Genomic DNA, 17007 nt, shown 5'->3' with positions numbered 1-17007 from the left:
TATACTATTATAATTTTTTTTGTATTATTTAACATTCTTGTCTTTTTACATTCCCTTTTACGAATTCGAGTTACTTTTTTACTAAACCTTCTCATACATATTCAAATTTACTAATTATAAGAAAGGAGCGTCATTTTACCGCATCTCTGAAGTCAACAACAGTTGATTATTTAAATAAATTTAATTTACTTTACTGATACACAACTATTCTGTGGAGCCACAGAAACATTGAATTCTTCAAAAAATATTTGAATTTGTCACATATTACCGCCAAGGGATAACCGTGCACTCTATCGGTAGAATGTAAAATTACAATTATAACCGTTAAAATGTGAGAAATAACTTTTTCTTTAAGGACAGTTTTGATACGGCAAAATGGTTAACGTAAAGTGTTATTTTATCAATATGGAATAATTTACTGTTCAGATACCAGTCTGGTTTGAACAAGTATATAATAATCATTTACACATTCCTTATATTATTAAAAATATAACGAGTAAATAATATAATAATTTATATAAATAATCCATAAAAAACGTTATTATGATTGATTATTCAAATATTTAGTATATAATAGATAATATACTTATTGTTAGTATGGAGTCTTCCAATAACCAAAGTACGATGTCGTGGAGTAGTGCAGGCCGATCACGCGGAAGAGCAAAATCAATCGACACTCAGTTAAGAAGGCCTGGAACAAATTCATGCAGCAAATACAATCAATATGTATGCACTGAAATTATTACTGGAATTAAAAAGCTTGCTATCAATGAGTGCATACTACCCGAACAAATAAATGACATAGTTAATCTTGTTCCTACTACTAAGGATGAAGATACATTAAAGTATTTTTTTTTATTTTATATTTCAATGGAACATTTTTACTCTTTTTCATTTTTCTTTAATTAAAGATAAAACATTTTAGGAATCTTTTCAATACGCTGTATAAACACGCTTTGGAGGATAGAAGTTTCGGCATAAAGTTAGCAACTTTATTCAGCGATGTAGCATTCTTTTCTATTGAAGTTAATGAAAATCAAACTATGCGATATCTATTACTGAGTGCACTGCAAAATGATTACAAAAGTGTGTTGTGTCACTTATTAATATTTCTAATTTGTCATTCCTATTTATTTTATAATTCTAATCAATGAGTATTTCTTTTTTAGGAAGGGAAGAAATTAAAGAAGAAAGTATTACATTGTTTCGGAACGTTATCTCATTACTCGGAGAAGTATATTATCAAATGACATTAATATCGGGTAAACCTCTAAAATTTTTAGAAATACCATTGCTCGATTTTTGGAACATGTTACTAGAAACTGCAACCGAGGAAGATATTGAACTTGTCACAACACAGGTGTTTCATGATCGTTTAATTTTTATTAGTACATAAGTTATTTTAAATGATATTATTTATACAAATAGAGAGTCTAATGAAGTCTTAACCTAATCTTTACATCTTTCATTGTAGATTATTATTACTGGTAGAGGCATGTATGGAAGACCAGAATTAGATCAATTTATGTTAAATATAAGAAAAACTCTTACGAATAATACTCTATCAAGCACAGCTAAAGAAATGTTGTTATTAACAATTGATTTAGCTAATCAACAATTTCATTTATTGCCGAAGATTTTAAACGATTATTACAACTCTCGCCTTGATCCAGCAATTCTGATATATTTACATAGACATAACAGAGAACTCAATAGTAATGAAACTGATGAAGGTAGTTATAGAGAGATCGGTAACATTGTTTCTTATCAGGCATGTTATTCGCATTTTAAATAAAGTAATAGATGAGATGACATGATAATTAAATCTCTTATTATATGTAGAATCTACAAAAACTTTGATGCAAAAGAAGAATAATGTAGATCAAGATTTTGAGACATGTAGTACTTCAATGCTACAACCTAAACAACAAGAAACTGCTGAAAATTCAGAAGAAAAAGATTATTTGGTAATGGATACTTATAAAAAGAATTTAAGAACTGAGAATACTATTCCAAGAGCAATACGTGGACCTGGAGCAAATAAAAATTTCCAAAATAGATCTAAACCTATAACAAATCCAATACCACCTAAATCCATGAGTAGGAACAAAGGATGGGAACATGATGATCGATTTGAAGATGCTTATGATTAACTTATAAATAATAAACAGTACTAAAACACAAACAATTACAATTATAATTGTGTAAAAAAGAAAAGACGTATCAATAATTGCAAAATAATTGTAATAGAAATTTATTGCATTTTTAATATACCCATAAATTCGTTTATCCTACAAAAGGAAGTTATAAACTGGAAAGTTCTTATTTATAATTTTTTCTTAGAAAATAATGTTTAACGTATGTATAACAAATATGTTTAACTCCAAAAATTGTCATATTTTCTTTTAATTCAAAAAACTGAACAGAACTTTTCAATAGACATAATACTAGATAAAGAAAGCAAAATAGCAAAGTGACCGGTGGACAATAACATTGTTTTTTATTTATGAAAATTTAAAAAATGTTTACATAGGCATATTACGATGAACCGTATTAAAACATGGCAAACAATAATAAGGGTTGTCAGTACAATTTCCACAATATGTAGTTACTTTCTTTGTACGATTCTTTGCATATACTCGACCAAATTCCTTTGCATTATCTTCATAACATTTTTTGCATCGTCGCCTAATTTTTCGTGCGCTTCCACTTTTTTTTGTATTTCGTGATGCTTTCTAATTGCAATTTGTGGTCTGGGTAAAGATGCATTGTCAGTGTCGCCTTTACGTGTTGTTAGTTGTGTTACTAATTTTTGTTGAAATTCCAAAATTGACATACGTTGGGTTATTATATTGTTATACATTACCCAAGCATTTATTACTGAGGTTTTAAGCAAAAGTTCAAAAGCTATTCTTTTATACCATTTTTGACCTTTTCTTAGAGGATTGAAATATGATTTTATCTGACCAGATATATCAACATATGACTTATTGGCGTTATAATCTACAAAAATCTTTGGTTTAATAGAACTATTTTTTCGACCAGCAACTGTAACCATCTCCACAGAATGTTTAGTTGAAAGCATAAGTATGTCTCGTTTATCCTTCCATTTCAAAATAGTTAATCCATTTTTATGTTCTCTTGCAATCATTTCACCCTGTTTTAGCTTTTGCGATAATATTTCTTTTGGAATGCCTTGACGATTTGCTTGAAGAGTTCCAATTAAATGCGTGCCAAGAGAAAGTAATTTTTCAGCTAACACGATACTTGTATACCTTTTATTTGTACACAACGTATGTCCTTGGTTCATTATATTTTGACAGAGAGACATTACAACATTTATAGTTGATGTTTCTTTTGTATTTGTAGTTTCTCCCGCATATAATTGAAACGAATTTACATATCCTGATGTGCTGCATAACTTAAATAATTTTATATATTGCCTAGATATAGTTTTTCCACGGAATGGGATTATAGATTCATCAATACAAACAGTTTCGCTAGGATTATAATATTCTTGAAAATTTTTATTTAAAATGTCAGTCAATGTTTCTAACTTACATAATATGTCATTCGGATTAACAATTTTTTCATTGTCCGCAAAATGTAACATTCTCAATAATATTTCAAATCTATTGCGGGACATTACAGTACGTGGAAAACTTTGTGAGAAAAAAGAATCCGTTGTCCAATACATTTGTATACTTGGAAGTTTCACCAATCCCATCCACATAATCAAACCAAAAAATTGTTTAATTTCTTGTGCATTAGTAGGTACCCATTTATTTAATCGTTCAGATTGATTCTTTTCCATTACTTGATTTGCATAATGATTAGTTTGATTTACAATTAACGTGAGTATCTCATCATCAAAAAATAATAAGTAAAAGTCTATTGGTGAAGTGCATTTAGCAACTTTAGAGTTTGATAAATTGATACCAGGTATGCCAGAAAAACATTCCAAATTGGGTTGATTGCCATTTGGATTGAACCATATTTGTTTATCATTGGTACCTTCATACCATTCACTATCATGTTCACTCTCTGTCTCATCATCAGATAAAATTCTAGACAGTTTAGATTTATATGATTTGAATATTTCATCAAACGATGAATCACTAAAACCTTCTTCAGACGACATATCTTTGGTGGACGGACAATAGAATATAAGTAAAAATTGTTGTCAAAATAAGATATGCTAATATATTCTACATTATTAACTATTATTTATGGTATGTATATTTAATAAATTATAAGTACGAGACATATGTTATCAACTTTCATACATGAAAATTGAATACTTAACATCTGATCTTTTATTCACTGTTAAAAATATATATATTCTTCTATAACAATGGTTATTTCAGAGAATAATGATGTATAACATACGTGGAACCAGATATTCTGCTTGCTGTATCGTTTAACAAGAATAATTGCTCAATAATTGTGACAACAAATGAAATGATAAAAAACAAAACGATTGTCCAATTTTTTTCTGATTACACTACGAGAATTAACAATGAAGAAGGACAGGCAAATAAATCATTAGACATTAGTATCGTTCAATAATACGATTCAATTTAGTATTCTATTATTCTATTCAATATAATACACTATCTTATTATTTTAACCAAAAACGTGTGACGATCGAAGCTGAATGTATTTATATTGACATTGTTATTTGTGTTGGTGTATTGTCGGTAATATAGGATACGATAGAAAAGGGATAAGTATTAGACAGTATCAAATCTATATTATATCTTATCTGTGGTAAAACCTTTAGCAAAAATCAAGCTCTTGTCATTTAAGGATGGAAGGAGATGTAGGTGTAGACATGTAGGTGACAGTGATATTTAATTATAAATTTGTTAATGAAAGTAGTATAATTAATTATTAGATATAAGCATCTGTGGATATTAATTTAATGTGGGTGTTCCAAAAGAATAACAAATATTTTACAGATATTTTCTTATTAACAATTAATGTCACATTTATTTTTAATGAATTTAAATTAGACTAAATAATTATTTTCTTTTTTTAATAAATTATCATATTTTGTTATTTAATCGTTTACTTCAATGTTGATATTAATATTTAATAATTACTATATTTTCTTGCTTTAAAATTTCTATATAAAATATTTGTTACTTATTTAGATGTAAATTATATATTAAAAAGAAATACAATTTATATATAAAATGATTGATCATTTTTCAGACTAATTATATTATCTTTGATATTAATTTAAACCATTTATTAATAATTATAGAATTTTATCAAAAGAGGGTTTCACTAAGACATTTATAATGTCTTCGGTTCAACGAGCTTTTGCTCATAAGTTGAGCAAACAGCATGCAGCAGATGTAAGACGACAAATTGCCACCTCTACCTCGTATTCACGAGACTTGTCGAAAAGTGGTAGTAGTATTTCAGGTTTTTCTTCAACTGTAAGTTTTTCTTAAATTTATTTATATCAAAAGATATTTCTTAAAATGTAACCAAGATCTATATTTTCATTTGAAGATGTCTTTATGCGAAGTACTTGAACCACTTGATTATGAAGAATTTCTTGTACAACATCAATCGGTTTTAGACAGAGATCCATTAAGACCGATATTAGATTTTCCTCTTGAAGATGTCGAGCTTAGAATTGTAAAACGAAAAATTCGAACAGAAGAACCGATAGTGCCATATGAACCATTGTAAGTGCTTTTATAATAACCATATTAAATAATATAGTAATACATAATTATGATTTTATTTACAGGGATACAGTATCACCTTATGTCAGAAGATGTATCGAAAGTTTTACTTCAGATTGGGTTATGGTACATAGAAAATACAGAGGAAGAGTATCTCCCATTGCTAGAGATAGATTACTTCAAGATACACCCAGACAGGATTTTGAGGTAATTTAATATAAACATCATTTTTATTTATGTATAAATACTGACTTAAAAATTTGTTGTACGTCGAGTAGGTAGATCAAGAAGATACAAATGGTTCTGGATCGCCAAACGAAGAAGAAGATTCATCAAATTGTGGAGATACACCAAGAGGTTCTTGGGCAAGTTTGGATTTAAGACATTCCCAACATGATCCACTTCTTCCAAGCTTATTGGACAGAGTTTGTCCAGAAACAATTGATCAAATGAATGAACAAAAACGTTCAGAGGATAGACAAGTTAGTAATTCATTTAAAAATATTTATATGCAGTATATATGTATAATAATAATATTGTTAAATAATTTATTGGAAAATATTGAGATGAGATTAATTTTAGGAAGCATTATTTCCGTTGTATGCTCTTCCAACTTCTCCTGACGATGAATGGCAAGAAATTAGTGCTGCCCCTGAACCATCTGATCCTTTTTCTCATAAAATTTTTGTAAAATGTCTTCAATTAAAATTGGAATTGGAAGTTGAACCAATATTTGCTAGTCTTGCATTATACGATGCTAGAGAGAAGAAGAAGGTATATATCAAATAGATTTTAATACTTGAATATTAATGAGTAATATAATTTTACGACATATTTTAGGTTTCAGAAAATTTCTATGTGGATATGAATTCGGAAGGTTTAAAAAGAATGCTTGGAGGACATATAGCTTACAGCGATGCTAGTACATTAGCTAGAAGTTGCGTTATGAGTATCAGTAAACCAAGTCCTGATTTATTTTTGGTTGTCAGATTAGAAAAAGTATTACAAGGTGATATTTCCGAATGTGCCGAACCATATTTACGTGAGGATAAGAATAAGGAAAAAGTAATTTTATTCATATTGTTAATTCTATAAAAAGAATGATAATTTTCATTAAAATGAATAATTTATAAAAATATTTCTAAAATTACATAGGTAAGAGCAGCCGCTGTAGCAGCGTGCGATCGATTGGGTCGTTACAGGATGCCATTTGCATGGACTGCAATTCATTTATCTGGAGTTATAAATGGTGGTGGTGGTGATACAGATAACACTGGTAGTGCAGGCTCATTAGATAGAAAGTCAGGTGGTTTAGAACAATGGCGAAAAAAAGTAGAAACTCCAACTCGACGAGGTTCATTGGAAAGACGCAGTTCTGATAAAAGAAGAAGTTGGTCACCTGACGATTTTGCTAACTGTCTTGATACTTTCAGGTACACATATAGAAATATAGTTTTTTTTTCTTTAATATATGCAACATTAAAATAATTACAAAATTTTATTTTGATTTATTGTAGGCCTATTACATTGAAAGTTTCAAGTTTTTTCAAACAAGAAAGTGAACGATTAAGAGATGAAGATTTATATAAACTTCTAGTTGAATTACGTCGTCCAGGTTCTAATTTGAAACGATTAAAATGTATACCAGGAATTTTAAAATTAGATCTTAGTCCAAGACCTGAGGAATTACCTAGGTGTCTTGATGTTGATCTTAGAAGATTAATACCATATCCAGACGAAAAAAGCCGACCCGTTAAAGAAATACTTGAATTTCCTAGCGAAGTTATTTCTCCAGATTTAACATATCGTAATTTACTTTACGTTTATCCAAAGGTTCGTAGTATTAATTGATATTCGACCAATAAATAAAATAATCATTAAAATATATGAATTATATATTACATTTGATGTATTTTTGTATGTAGGAGGTAAACTTCAGTTCTAGAACAGGATCAGCACGCAATATAACTGTTCGTATTCAGCTTATGGGCGGTGAACAAGAAGCAGATGCATTAACAGCTATATTTGGAAGATCTTCTTGTCCTGAAATGACACACGAATGTTTTACATCTGTTTCTTACCATAACAAAAATCCAAATTTTTATGATGAAGTAAAGATCAGACTTCCTGCTGATTTAGGTGCTAAGCATCATTTGTTGTTTACTTTTTATCACATTAGTTGTCAGAAAAAAGCTGAACAGCCGAATGTTGAAACGGCTGTAGCTTATACGGTAAATATGACACACTTTTAGATGAACAGTAAATAAGAATTATGTAAAATGTAGACAGAGAATTTTATATAATTTTATATATATATTTCAGTGGCTACCACTTTTAAGAGATGGACACCTTCAATCTGGTGAATTTAGTCTGCCTGCTATGTTAGATCCACCTCCAGCAAATTATTCTTATATCGCCCCTGATGTTCTATTACCAGGAACTAGATGGGTAGATGCTCATAGAGGAGTTTTCACAGTTATATTAGAACCAGTTTCTAGTGTACATCCACAAGATAAATATATCGACAGGTAATATTCATTGTAATAATTTATGATTTTTAAATTTAAATTTTTTCAACCGTATAATTAAAATAATTTAATATACTTAAATTACAGATTCTTATCACTTTGTGGCTTTTTGGAAACTGGACAAGTACCACCACGTATTGGAGAGGCAGGAATGGAATCAGAATTGAAATCAGCTCTTATGGAATTAGCACGAGCTTCTCCTTCTGCCTTGGTTCGCTCGTTGCCACAGTTATTAGATCAATTAATTGCACTTTTAGTGCGACCACCTACATTACCATCTCAGTCATTAAATGTAGCAGCCACTATTTTCGAGGCACTAGGTCTTTTAGTTCGTAAAATAACGAATTTACCGGATGGTCAAGTTGATGCACATGGAAGACATGCATTGCTAGCAACATACATAGCATATCAATGCTCATTACCTACCACATCTCAAACCCCAGGAGTCATGAGAGCCCAAAGTAATCCTGACTTACCCGTGGAGGATTTAGAAATGGAAGTTCATTCTCGAGGATTAGACAGAACTGCATCAATGAGACAAGAATCGCCGTCAATAAACAGTCAACCATCTAGAAGATTACTACATGAAGAAATAGCGTTACATTGGGTGGTTTCCACCGGACAAGCACGAGAATTAGCTATAACTCATTCTTGGTTTTTCTTAGAATTAATAGTTCGTTCTATGGTAGTAACATTGTCGGAATTGGATATGTTGGAAGCACCAAGAAAATCGAGATTTTCACCACAATTTTGTGACGACATAGCAACACTTGCTGCAGCTCTAACATCAGAAGTTATTTCACGGTGTGGAAAAGAAAATCGTGTAGCATCTAACTTAGTTTCAAGTCTCGGCAATTTTCTCTCCGATTTATTGTCCGTTATGGATAGGGGATTTGTATTATCTCTCGTTCGTGCTACATGTTGTTCCCTGTCAGATGCGTCTATGCATATTCCTGATTCTGCTGCTCTTTTTGCATTGAAACTTGATCTTGTAAGAACAGTATGTTCGCACGAACATTACGTATCTCTAAATCTTCCGTTTGGTACTGGATATACGTCAGGATCAGCACCAGCATCTCCTAGCCCATCTACTGGTAGTTCTGGAAGTTTAATATCTACTCTAGTTCCTGGAGATCGAGCTAGATTTTCTGAATTGAGTCAAGAATTTCGACAACAACATTTCTTAGTTGGACTAGTTTTATCCGACTTGGCTAACACTTTGGAAATACCAAACCCAATGTTACAAAACAAGGCTATTGGCACGATTCGTTATCTTATGGGTTGTCACGACGTCGATCCTAGATACTCTGAACCTGCAGCAAAAGCAAGAGTTGCTGCTTTGTATCTTCCACTTTTGAGCATCATAATGGATGCTTTGCCTCAATTATATCATTGGGATTCTAAAGATAAAAGTGTTTATCCAGATGAATCTGGATCTATTACACAATCTGTTGCATTGGCTATAGCTGGTGGAGCATCTGCTGATACTGCAGGATCACAATGTCGTGTTTCGTTAAGTTCAGAAGCAACAAGGCATCTTCTTATGTGTGCTCTGTGGATACTTAAGGGTTTAGAGAGAAGTGCACTTGGACAATGGTGTTCAGAATTAAGTGCTAGACGCGTTTTAAGTATATTACAAGTTTTAAATATTGCGACAGCAGCTTTTGAGTATAAAGGTAAAAAAGCTTTGAAAAGATTACCACCACAAGCTGCCGCTACTAGCGATATCCGTTCGAGATTGGAAGATGTTATACTTGGTCAAGGTAGTGCTAGAAGTGAAATGATGTTGCGCAGAAAAGAGAGAGCAAGTGGCGATAAATTGAGATGGAGAAAAGACCAAATGCCTTATAGGTAAAATTAAATTTAAATATATTTTTGTCATTATTAATTTAAATAACATATTATTACAATATTTTTTAGATCATGTGAACAACCAGAGGGAAGAGCAGTGGAGCAAGATGCTCACATAGAAGGTGCCTTAGCAGCTGAAGCTTCACTTGTAGTTTTAGATACTTTAGAGGCAGTTGTACAAGCAGATGGAGGAGGAGGTAAGAAATTATTTCATTTTGTTATTATTACAAATCATATGTTATTATATCTTTAACATTAATTATCAAATTTACAAATAAATCAATAGGTGCAGTAGTTGGAGCTGTACTGAAGGTGTTACTAAGAGCATTAGCTAGGAATCAAAGTACATCGGTACTTCAGCATATGTTTAATACTCAACGTGCTTTAGTTTTTAAATATCACAGCGCTCTTTTTGATGAGGAAAGCGAAAGATGTGGCGATTTATGTTTAACATTACTTACTAGGTGTAGTTCACCTTTAAGTGCTATTAGAAGTCATGCAGCAGCCAGTTTATACTTATTAATGAGACAAAATTTTGAAATCGGAAACGTATGTGTTTTCTAATATCAAATTTCTATTTTGTATTCCGGAAATATTAGATGAACATTATATTTGATGTTCTTAACAGAATTTTGCAAGAGTTAAAATGCAAGTTACGACATCGTTGTCGGCTCTAGTTGGTAGAGGAAGAGCACCTAGCGAAGGAGCTCTTAGACGAGCATTGAAAACAGTATTGGTATATGCGGAACGTGACACAGAATTAGCTGACACAAGTTTTCCCGAGCAAGTAAAAGATTTGCTTTTTAATTTGCATATGATACTATCAGATACTGTTAAAATGAAAGAATTTCAAGAAGATCCAGAAATGCTTTTGGATTTGATGTATAGGTAAATTTTTTAAATATTAATCATGGTGAATCTTTAGGATGAATATTTCAAACGTATCTTCGATCAAATATAGAATTGCAAAAGGATATCAAGGATCACCAGATCTAAGATTAACTTGGCTAGCAAACATGGCACAACAACACATGGAACGAAAAAATCATACAGAAGCTGCAATGTGTCTCGTACATAGTGCAGCACTTGTAGCGGAATACCTTCATCTTTTGGAACCAGGTGGTGGTGGTAGACCAGTGGGGGCTGTTGCTTTAAACCCAGTAACACCAAATGCTTTAGAAGAGAGTGCTGTTGGCGACGATGTTTTAGCGAGAAGAGAAGAGGGCTTGTGTTTGGGACCAGATTTTTCTGAGAGTGGTTTAGCGGGTCTCTTAGAACATGCTGCAAGCTCTTTTCAAGCTGCTGGAATGTATGAAGCTATTCCTGACGTATACAGAGTATTATTACCAATAGCTGAAACTGCACATGATTACAAAAAACTAGCAAATATTCATGGGTAAAAGATAATGATTTATTAGATAAAATTGAAGGTACTAACAAGTAAACTGTTCTTTAAAATTGTTCTTGTTTTTTTGCTAGAAAACTTCACGAAGCTTATACACGCGTTGAACAGTTAGCTGGAAAGCGCGTATTTGGTACCTATTTTAGAGTTGGATTTTATGGAGCACGATTTGGTGATCTTGCTGGCGAGGAATTTGTTTATAAAGAACCAACGTTGACTAAACTTCCGGAGATATTTTCAAGATTAGAAAATTTTTATGCCGAGCGATTTGGTTCCGAAAATATAGTTATAATCAAAGATTCGAATCCTGTAGATCCAACGAAGTTAGAACCTGACAAAGCATACGTTCAAATTACTTACGTTGAACCGTACTTCGAGTTACACGAACTTAGACACAGACCTACTGTGTTTCACAGAAATTTTAATATAAGTTCGTATTGATAAAAAAAAGATGATAGAAGTCGAGAAGCATTGTTTATTGTTATCAAATAATTATTATTATTTTTAGAACGTTTCGTTTATGCAACACCATTTACACCCGGGGGTAAAGCACACGGTGAGCTCAGGGAACAGTGTAAACGTAAAACAATATTAACAGTAGCAACGCATTTTCCTTATTTGAAAACAAGAATTCGAGTAGTTGCTAGAAAGCAAATAGTATTAAGTCCTATTGAAGTTGCCATCGAAGATATACAAAAGAAGACAGCTGAGGTACTTAAAATGATTTATACAATGTTATATATGCACGTATACAAATATTTGTTTGATACAGGTTGCAGCAGCCACAGCTCAAGAACCACCAGATGCAAAAATGTTGCAAATGGTTCTTCAGGGATGTATAGGCACAACTGTTAATCAAGGTCCTGCGGAAGTAGCGGTTGTTTTTCTTTCAGGATTACGAGAACAAAATTCACAGCCTTCGAGGTTGCAGCATAAATTACGTTTATGTTTCAAAGATTTTTCAAAAAAATGTCTTGATGCTTTACGCAGAAATAAGAATTTGATAGGTCCTGATCAACGTGATTATCAGCGAGAGCTTGAAAGGAATTATCAAAGATTGACCGAAAGATTGGCACCACTTATTGCGTGGAGGTAGATATACTAAAATATGATTCAGTTTTAGCTGAAAATTAATTATTGGGATTTACATATTATGTACTTGAATTTTTAACAATTATTTCGTGTAGCGGACCGTCCTTAGGCATGCAGTCAATTACAACAACAGCAACATCCCATTGGTAAAAAAAATAATCTTTTATCTCATTAGATATTTACCAAAGACTTACTTTCAATTACTAGATGCTTAAGTATACGAATTGGCTATTTAATATTCGCGTATGTATTTATATATAACTTTTCATTATGCGATATATGTAATGGTTATTACTTAGGTTATATGTTACGTTTATGTATGCTCTTTTTTTATATTTATAGAAAATTAATAATTATATATATTTATAATATTTATATTAATACTAGATAATTATATACTTTATGACAATTAGAAATCGTGTAGTCAGATTATTATTAATAAGTAAGTACTTTATTATAGATAGGCATTTTCATATCGATTAATATTATTTTCATGAATATTTATATAAATATCGCATTGTGATTATACGTCCTATCATCCATATTTTAGAATAATCTCTTTGTATATCCAACTACTACATAAGATTTGTACTACCGAATTATTGATACTATCGAAATATAACTTAACAATTTTTTATTCCACTTTTTTCATCTCTTTCATCTTCGATTATATTTTATAGCATATATATATTTATATAAGCTATTTATATTCTATAGCAGAAAGCCCATATCTTAGCACTTACCGTCTGATGTTCTTTACAACAACATTGAGCTTTTGAAAGTTGGCTAAACAAGGATTACACATTATCTATGCTTTTACATGCATCGATGTAAAAGGTAAGTTTTTTTCTATCAACCCTTTTTTATCTTGATTATATTTTTTCATTTTAAATTTTATTTGTATCATAGTATATTATTTTAGATTCATAAGGAAGATTAATATAATGTAATGTTATATTTATTATAAATAATTAGTATAAAAATTAATAATAGATTTTTTTTTAAAGTAAATCCTTAATAAATTTAACGATTTTAAATGTTATAACGAAATAACGAGGCAATTTGGTGGTCTTAAGGTCGGATGGCTCATGGCCAAGTGGTCAACCGGAGAAACAGCCGATCTAGAATCCTCGCCAAGGTAGTTAGCTCGTAAGGTAGTTGATCATCGTGTTTTAGATTAGTCGACAGTGTAAATGACCCGATAGTACAAGTTGTCAACTTCCTCGTTAGCTGCTTGAATTACTGCGACGTTTCCTAATCAATAGTTAGCACGTACTTTGAATGAATTTCAATCAATTGTTTAGTCTATTGGATTTTAGGACATAGTATATATAAATATATATATTTCATTAGGTGAATTAATTTTATTTGTAATCGTAGAGAATTTCTTCTTTCTTTTTTTTTTTTAGATGTATATTTTATATCGCAAATTTTTTTTATGATAATGCGGTAGAACATATTGTCGCCATAGTTATCGTTATTTTGTGTCTGTTTGCATTTCCAAGAGTCCGTAAGGAATTTCCGGTATAAGCTCCGGGACCGTTTTATTTTATCGTTCGCGCATTATGACCTCGTAAAAAGAACGTGTAAATATCATATTTTTGGTTGCTTTAAGAACAAACGTAGAACGATGATAAAATATAGGAGACAAAGGATTTTATTATATAGTTAAATGTTTCTTAAATATATATGTATATATATGATAGCTGATGTAACACGAAACACCGTTATTCTTCCGTTGGTATCGATTAAATATCATCTTTTTGATATATTCATAAGAGTAACATTAATCTTAATCATTTATTTTCTTCTTTTTTTCTTCTTTCCCCCATTTTTACTGCACGATTTTTTTCTTTTTCATTTCCCTATCCATTCACGATGTAATCATGAAAAAAGAGTAATAATATTCTACGTCTACTAGGTACATGTAATATACTATGTATATATATACTTACATAGGACATATATGTATAGCTAAGAAATATATATGTATATATATAAATATGTATGTACTTCTAGTAGAAGATGAGAGAGGGTGAGAAAGAGAACGTTAAGAAACAATAGCATAAGCTCTAATTAGGTTAATGCGTTGTAGATTCTCGAATATGCATTCGTGTATTCCTTCCATCCAGATGTCCCCGTAGAAGAATCTTTTTCCTTTTATTTTCATTCGAATATTATCTAAATTTTCTTCTACTCTTCCTTCTTTCTTTTTCTCGTTATTTTTTTCTTTATTCCTTTTTCTCTCGTTCTTTATTCTTTCTTTCTCTCTTTTCCCGTATTTCCCTCATTTCTTTCAAACCATAACTCCGTTTTACTGTTACTGACGTGATCCGATTTGAAGATCTCGCTCGAAGGTACTTCTATCTTCGTTTTTATCTTGCGTCTCTGTACAAAAGTATCTTATTAAAAAAATATCCTTTCGTTCAATGCGACTTCTACCTGTTTTCTCCTATTTCTCATCGTCTTTATTTCGTTACAAAGATGAACCCAATTGATCATAATGGCAACTATAACGAAACACTTTTTCTTTTTTTTTATTATTTATAAGATATGAAACAAAATTTTATCCCTCCTACTATGTATTCGCACAATCCCAATTTCCTATAACTCATCGATCATCCCATGCGCACTTTTTCCGATCGTTCGGTTCGTTCGCCAGCCGAACGAACGAAAATTTTTAACGATAAACGTTGTGCACACCTTCCTTTCTCCAAAAAGGAACGATAAAATATATTGAGATTAATGATCTAAATTTACCTTAAGACGATTTATGTGTTATAATATAATACAACGTGTATATATATATATATATAGCCTAACCTAACTTGATTACCGCGAATAATTTCTAAATAGTAGATTAAAATCAAACAATTATTATTTCTATGAAATTTAAATTGCATCATAAAACGAGGTTTAATGTGGTGGTAACATGACTTATTTTACAAGTGGAGGTGTTTAGGAAATTAACAATTTTTTAGAACACAATTACTAATATGAATAAGTGGAATAAGAATTAAAATTGTTAATAACATTTAAATTTTGATTAAATGTCTTTATAATAAATATTCAATTTATCTGATGCAGAAACCGCTGGCTAAATTGTTTACGATTATCAACATTTGTCTCGTGTAACTTATTATACGACACACACGATATGAATGAACATTACTAGTATGAAGAATTTGAGGAACGTTTCTTTGATTAATTCTACAACTTTGTGCAATTTGTCGTTTACGTTAGTATGTGGATTGTGTGTTACCGCTACTAATATAACAATAGTATTTAGTTTCGTTCCTAATAAGTTTATTAGGAGTTTGTTCAAATTTCTAATTTCTTGAAGCTTATGACGAAGTCTTTGAAACCATATATTGGATTGGAAAGAAAGTATCCGCGGAAATTTACTTTTATTTCAAATTTAAATTTACAAAGAATGAATAAACCGATTTAGGTCAAATATGCGCCGTTTTGTTCGATAACTTGTTGCCATTTTGAAGGTAATTTCATTATGCCTCTCTCATAGAAGCCCTCATCCCTATTGACAAAAAAGTGAGACAACCAATTTTCACAAGCCTCTTTTGAGGGCAGCTTAGTACTGCCAAGAACATTTTGCATGGACCGGAAAAGGTGGTAATCACTTGGTGCCAGGTCCGGACTATACGGTGGGTGCGATATAACCTTCCATCCAAGTTCTCGGAGTCCCTGCCGGGTCGCCAAAGATGTGTGCGATCTAGCGTTGTCCTGATAGAACACAACACCCTTTTTCACCAATTCTGGCCGTTTCTGGTCAAGCGTCTGCTTTAATCTGGTCAGTTGTTGACAGTATATATCCGAATTGAGTGTTTGGCCATAGGGCAGCAGCTCATAGTAGATGATTCCCTTCCAATCCCACCGAACACACAGTAAAACCTTCTTGGCCGTCAATCCGGGCTTGGCCGCAGTTTGGGATGATTCGCCGGCCTTCGACCACGATCTTTTACGCTTTACATTGTCGTATGTGATCCACTTTTCATCACCAATCACTATCCGTTTCAGAAATGGGTCGATTTTATTGCGATTCAGCAGTGTATCGCATGTATGGATTCGATCAAAAAGGTTCTTTTGCGTTAAGTCGTGTGGCACCCAAACATCCAGCTTTTTTTTGTATCCAGCCTTACTCAAATGGTTCAAAACGGTTGTATGAGTGGTATTTAGTTCCTGGGCTAACGATCGAGTGCTCACATGACGGTCTACCTCAATTAATTCCATGATTTTATCAGCATTTTCGACGATTGGCCGACCAGAGCGTCGTGCATCTTTGACATCGAAATTTCCGGAAAGGAATCGAGCAAACCATTCCTGTGTGCGACATTCATTTACAGCACCCTCACCGTAAACCATACCAATTTTTCGGCATGTTTTTGCCTTTTTTATAGTAATAAAGCATCACATA

General features: G+C 31.7%; 2 protein-coding genes across 6 annotated transcripts; both read left to right on the top strand.

Moving 5' to 3' along the window:
* The first annotated feature begins 303 nt into the window (after positions 1-303).
* On the top strand, positions 304-2253 carry LOC107073920 (uncharacterized). Of its 3 annotated transcripts, none has more exons than XM_089171292.1 (6): positions 304-447; positions 597-845; positions 926-1086; positions 1170-1360; positions 1475-1733; positions 1843-2253. In XM_089171292.1, the coding sequence occupies exons 2-6, from the start codon at positions 598-600 to the stop codon at positions 2151-2153; spliced, it is 1170 nt and encodes a 389-aa protein (XP_089027418.1). In that variant the 5' UTR covers positions 304-447; position 597; the 3' UTR covers positions 2154-2253. The 3 variants fall into 3 exon arrangements, with proteins under 3 accessions (XP_089027418.1, XP_089027417.1, XP_015190349.1); XM_089171291.1 differs by having other exon boundaries at positions 314-496; positions 578-845; XM_015334863.2 differs by having other exon boundaries at positions 315-496.
* A 2411-nt stretch (positions 2254-4664) lies between these two features.
* Positions 4665-13217, top strand: Zir (dedicator of cytokinesis). Of its 3 annotated transcripts, none has more exons than XM_015334859.2 (20): positions 4665-4836; positions 5270-5447; positions 5524-5702; positions 5768-5909; positions 5981-6184; positions 6285-6476; positions 6543-6767; positions 6858-7135; positions 7220-7535; positions 7628-7933; positions 8025-8230; positions 8318-10081; positions 10151-10278; positions 10368-10630; positions 10710-10969; positions 11043-11477; positions 11561-11913; positions 11992-12194; positions 12256-12575; positions 12671-13217. In XM_015334859.2, the coding sequence occupies exons 1-20, from the start codon at positions 4811-4813 to the stop codon at positions 12723-12725; spliced, it is 6033 nt and encodes a 2010-aa protein (XP_015190345.2). In that variant the 5' UTR covers positions 4665-4810; the 3' UTR covers positions 12726-13217. The 3 variants fall into 3 exon arrangements, with proteins under 3 accessions (XP_015190345.2, XP_089027395.1, XP_089027396.1); XM_089171269.1 differs by having other exon boundaries at positions 4835-4926; XM_089171270.1 differs by lacking the exons at positions 4665-4836; positions 5270-5447; positions 5524-5702; positions 5768-5909; positions 5981-6184 and having other exon boundaries at positions 6337-6476; positions 6550-6767.
* Positions 13218-17007: the final 3790 nt, after the last annotated feature.

The sequence above is a fragment of the Polistes dominula genome, unplaced genomic scaffold (genome assembly GCF_049000335.1).
Source record: "Polistes dominula isolate Pdom_NZ unplaced genomic scaffold, Pdom_raw_medaka contig_31, whole genome shotgun sequence".
NCBI classification, from domain to species: Eukaryota; Metazoa; Arthropoda; class Insecta; order Hymenoptera; family Vespidae; genus Polistes; species Polistes dominula.
This window is presented reverse-complemented; position numbering and strand designations above follow the sequence as displayed.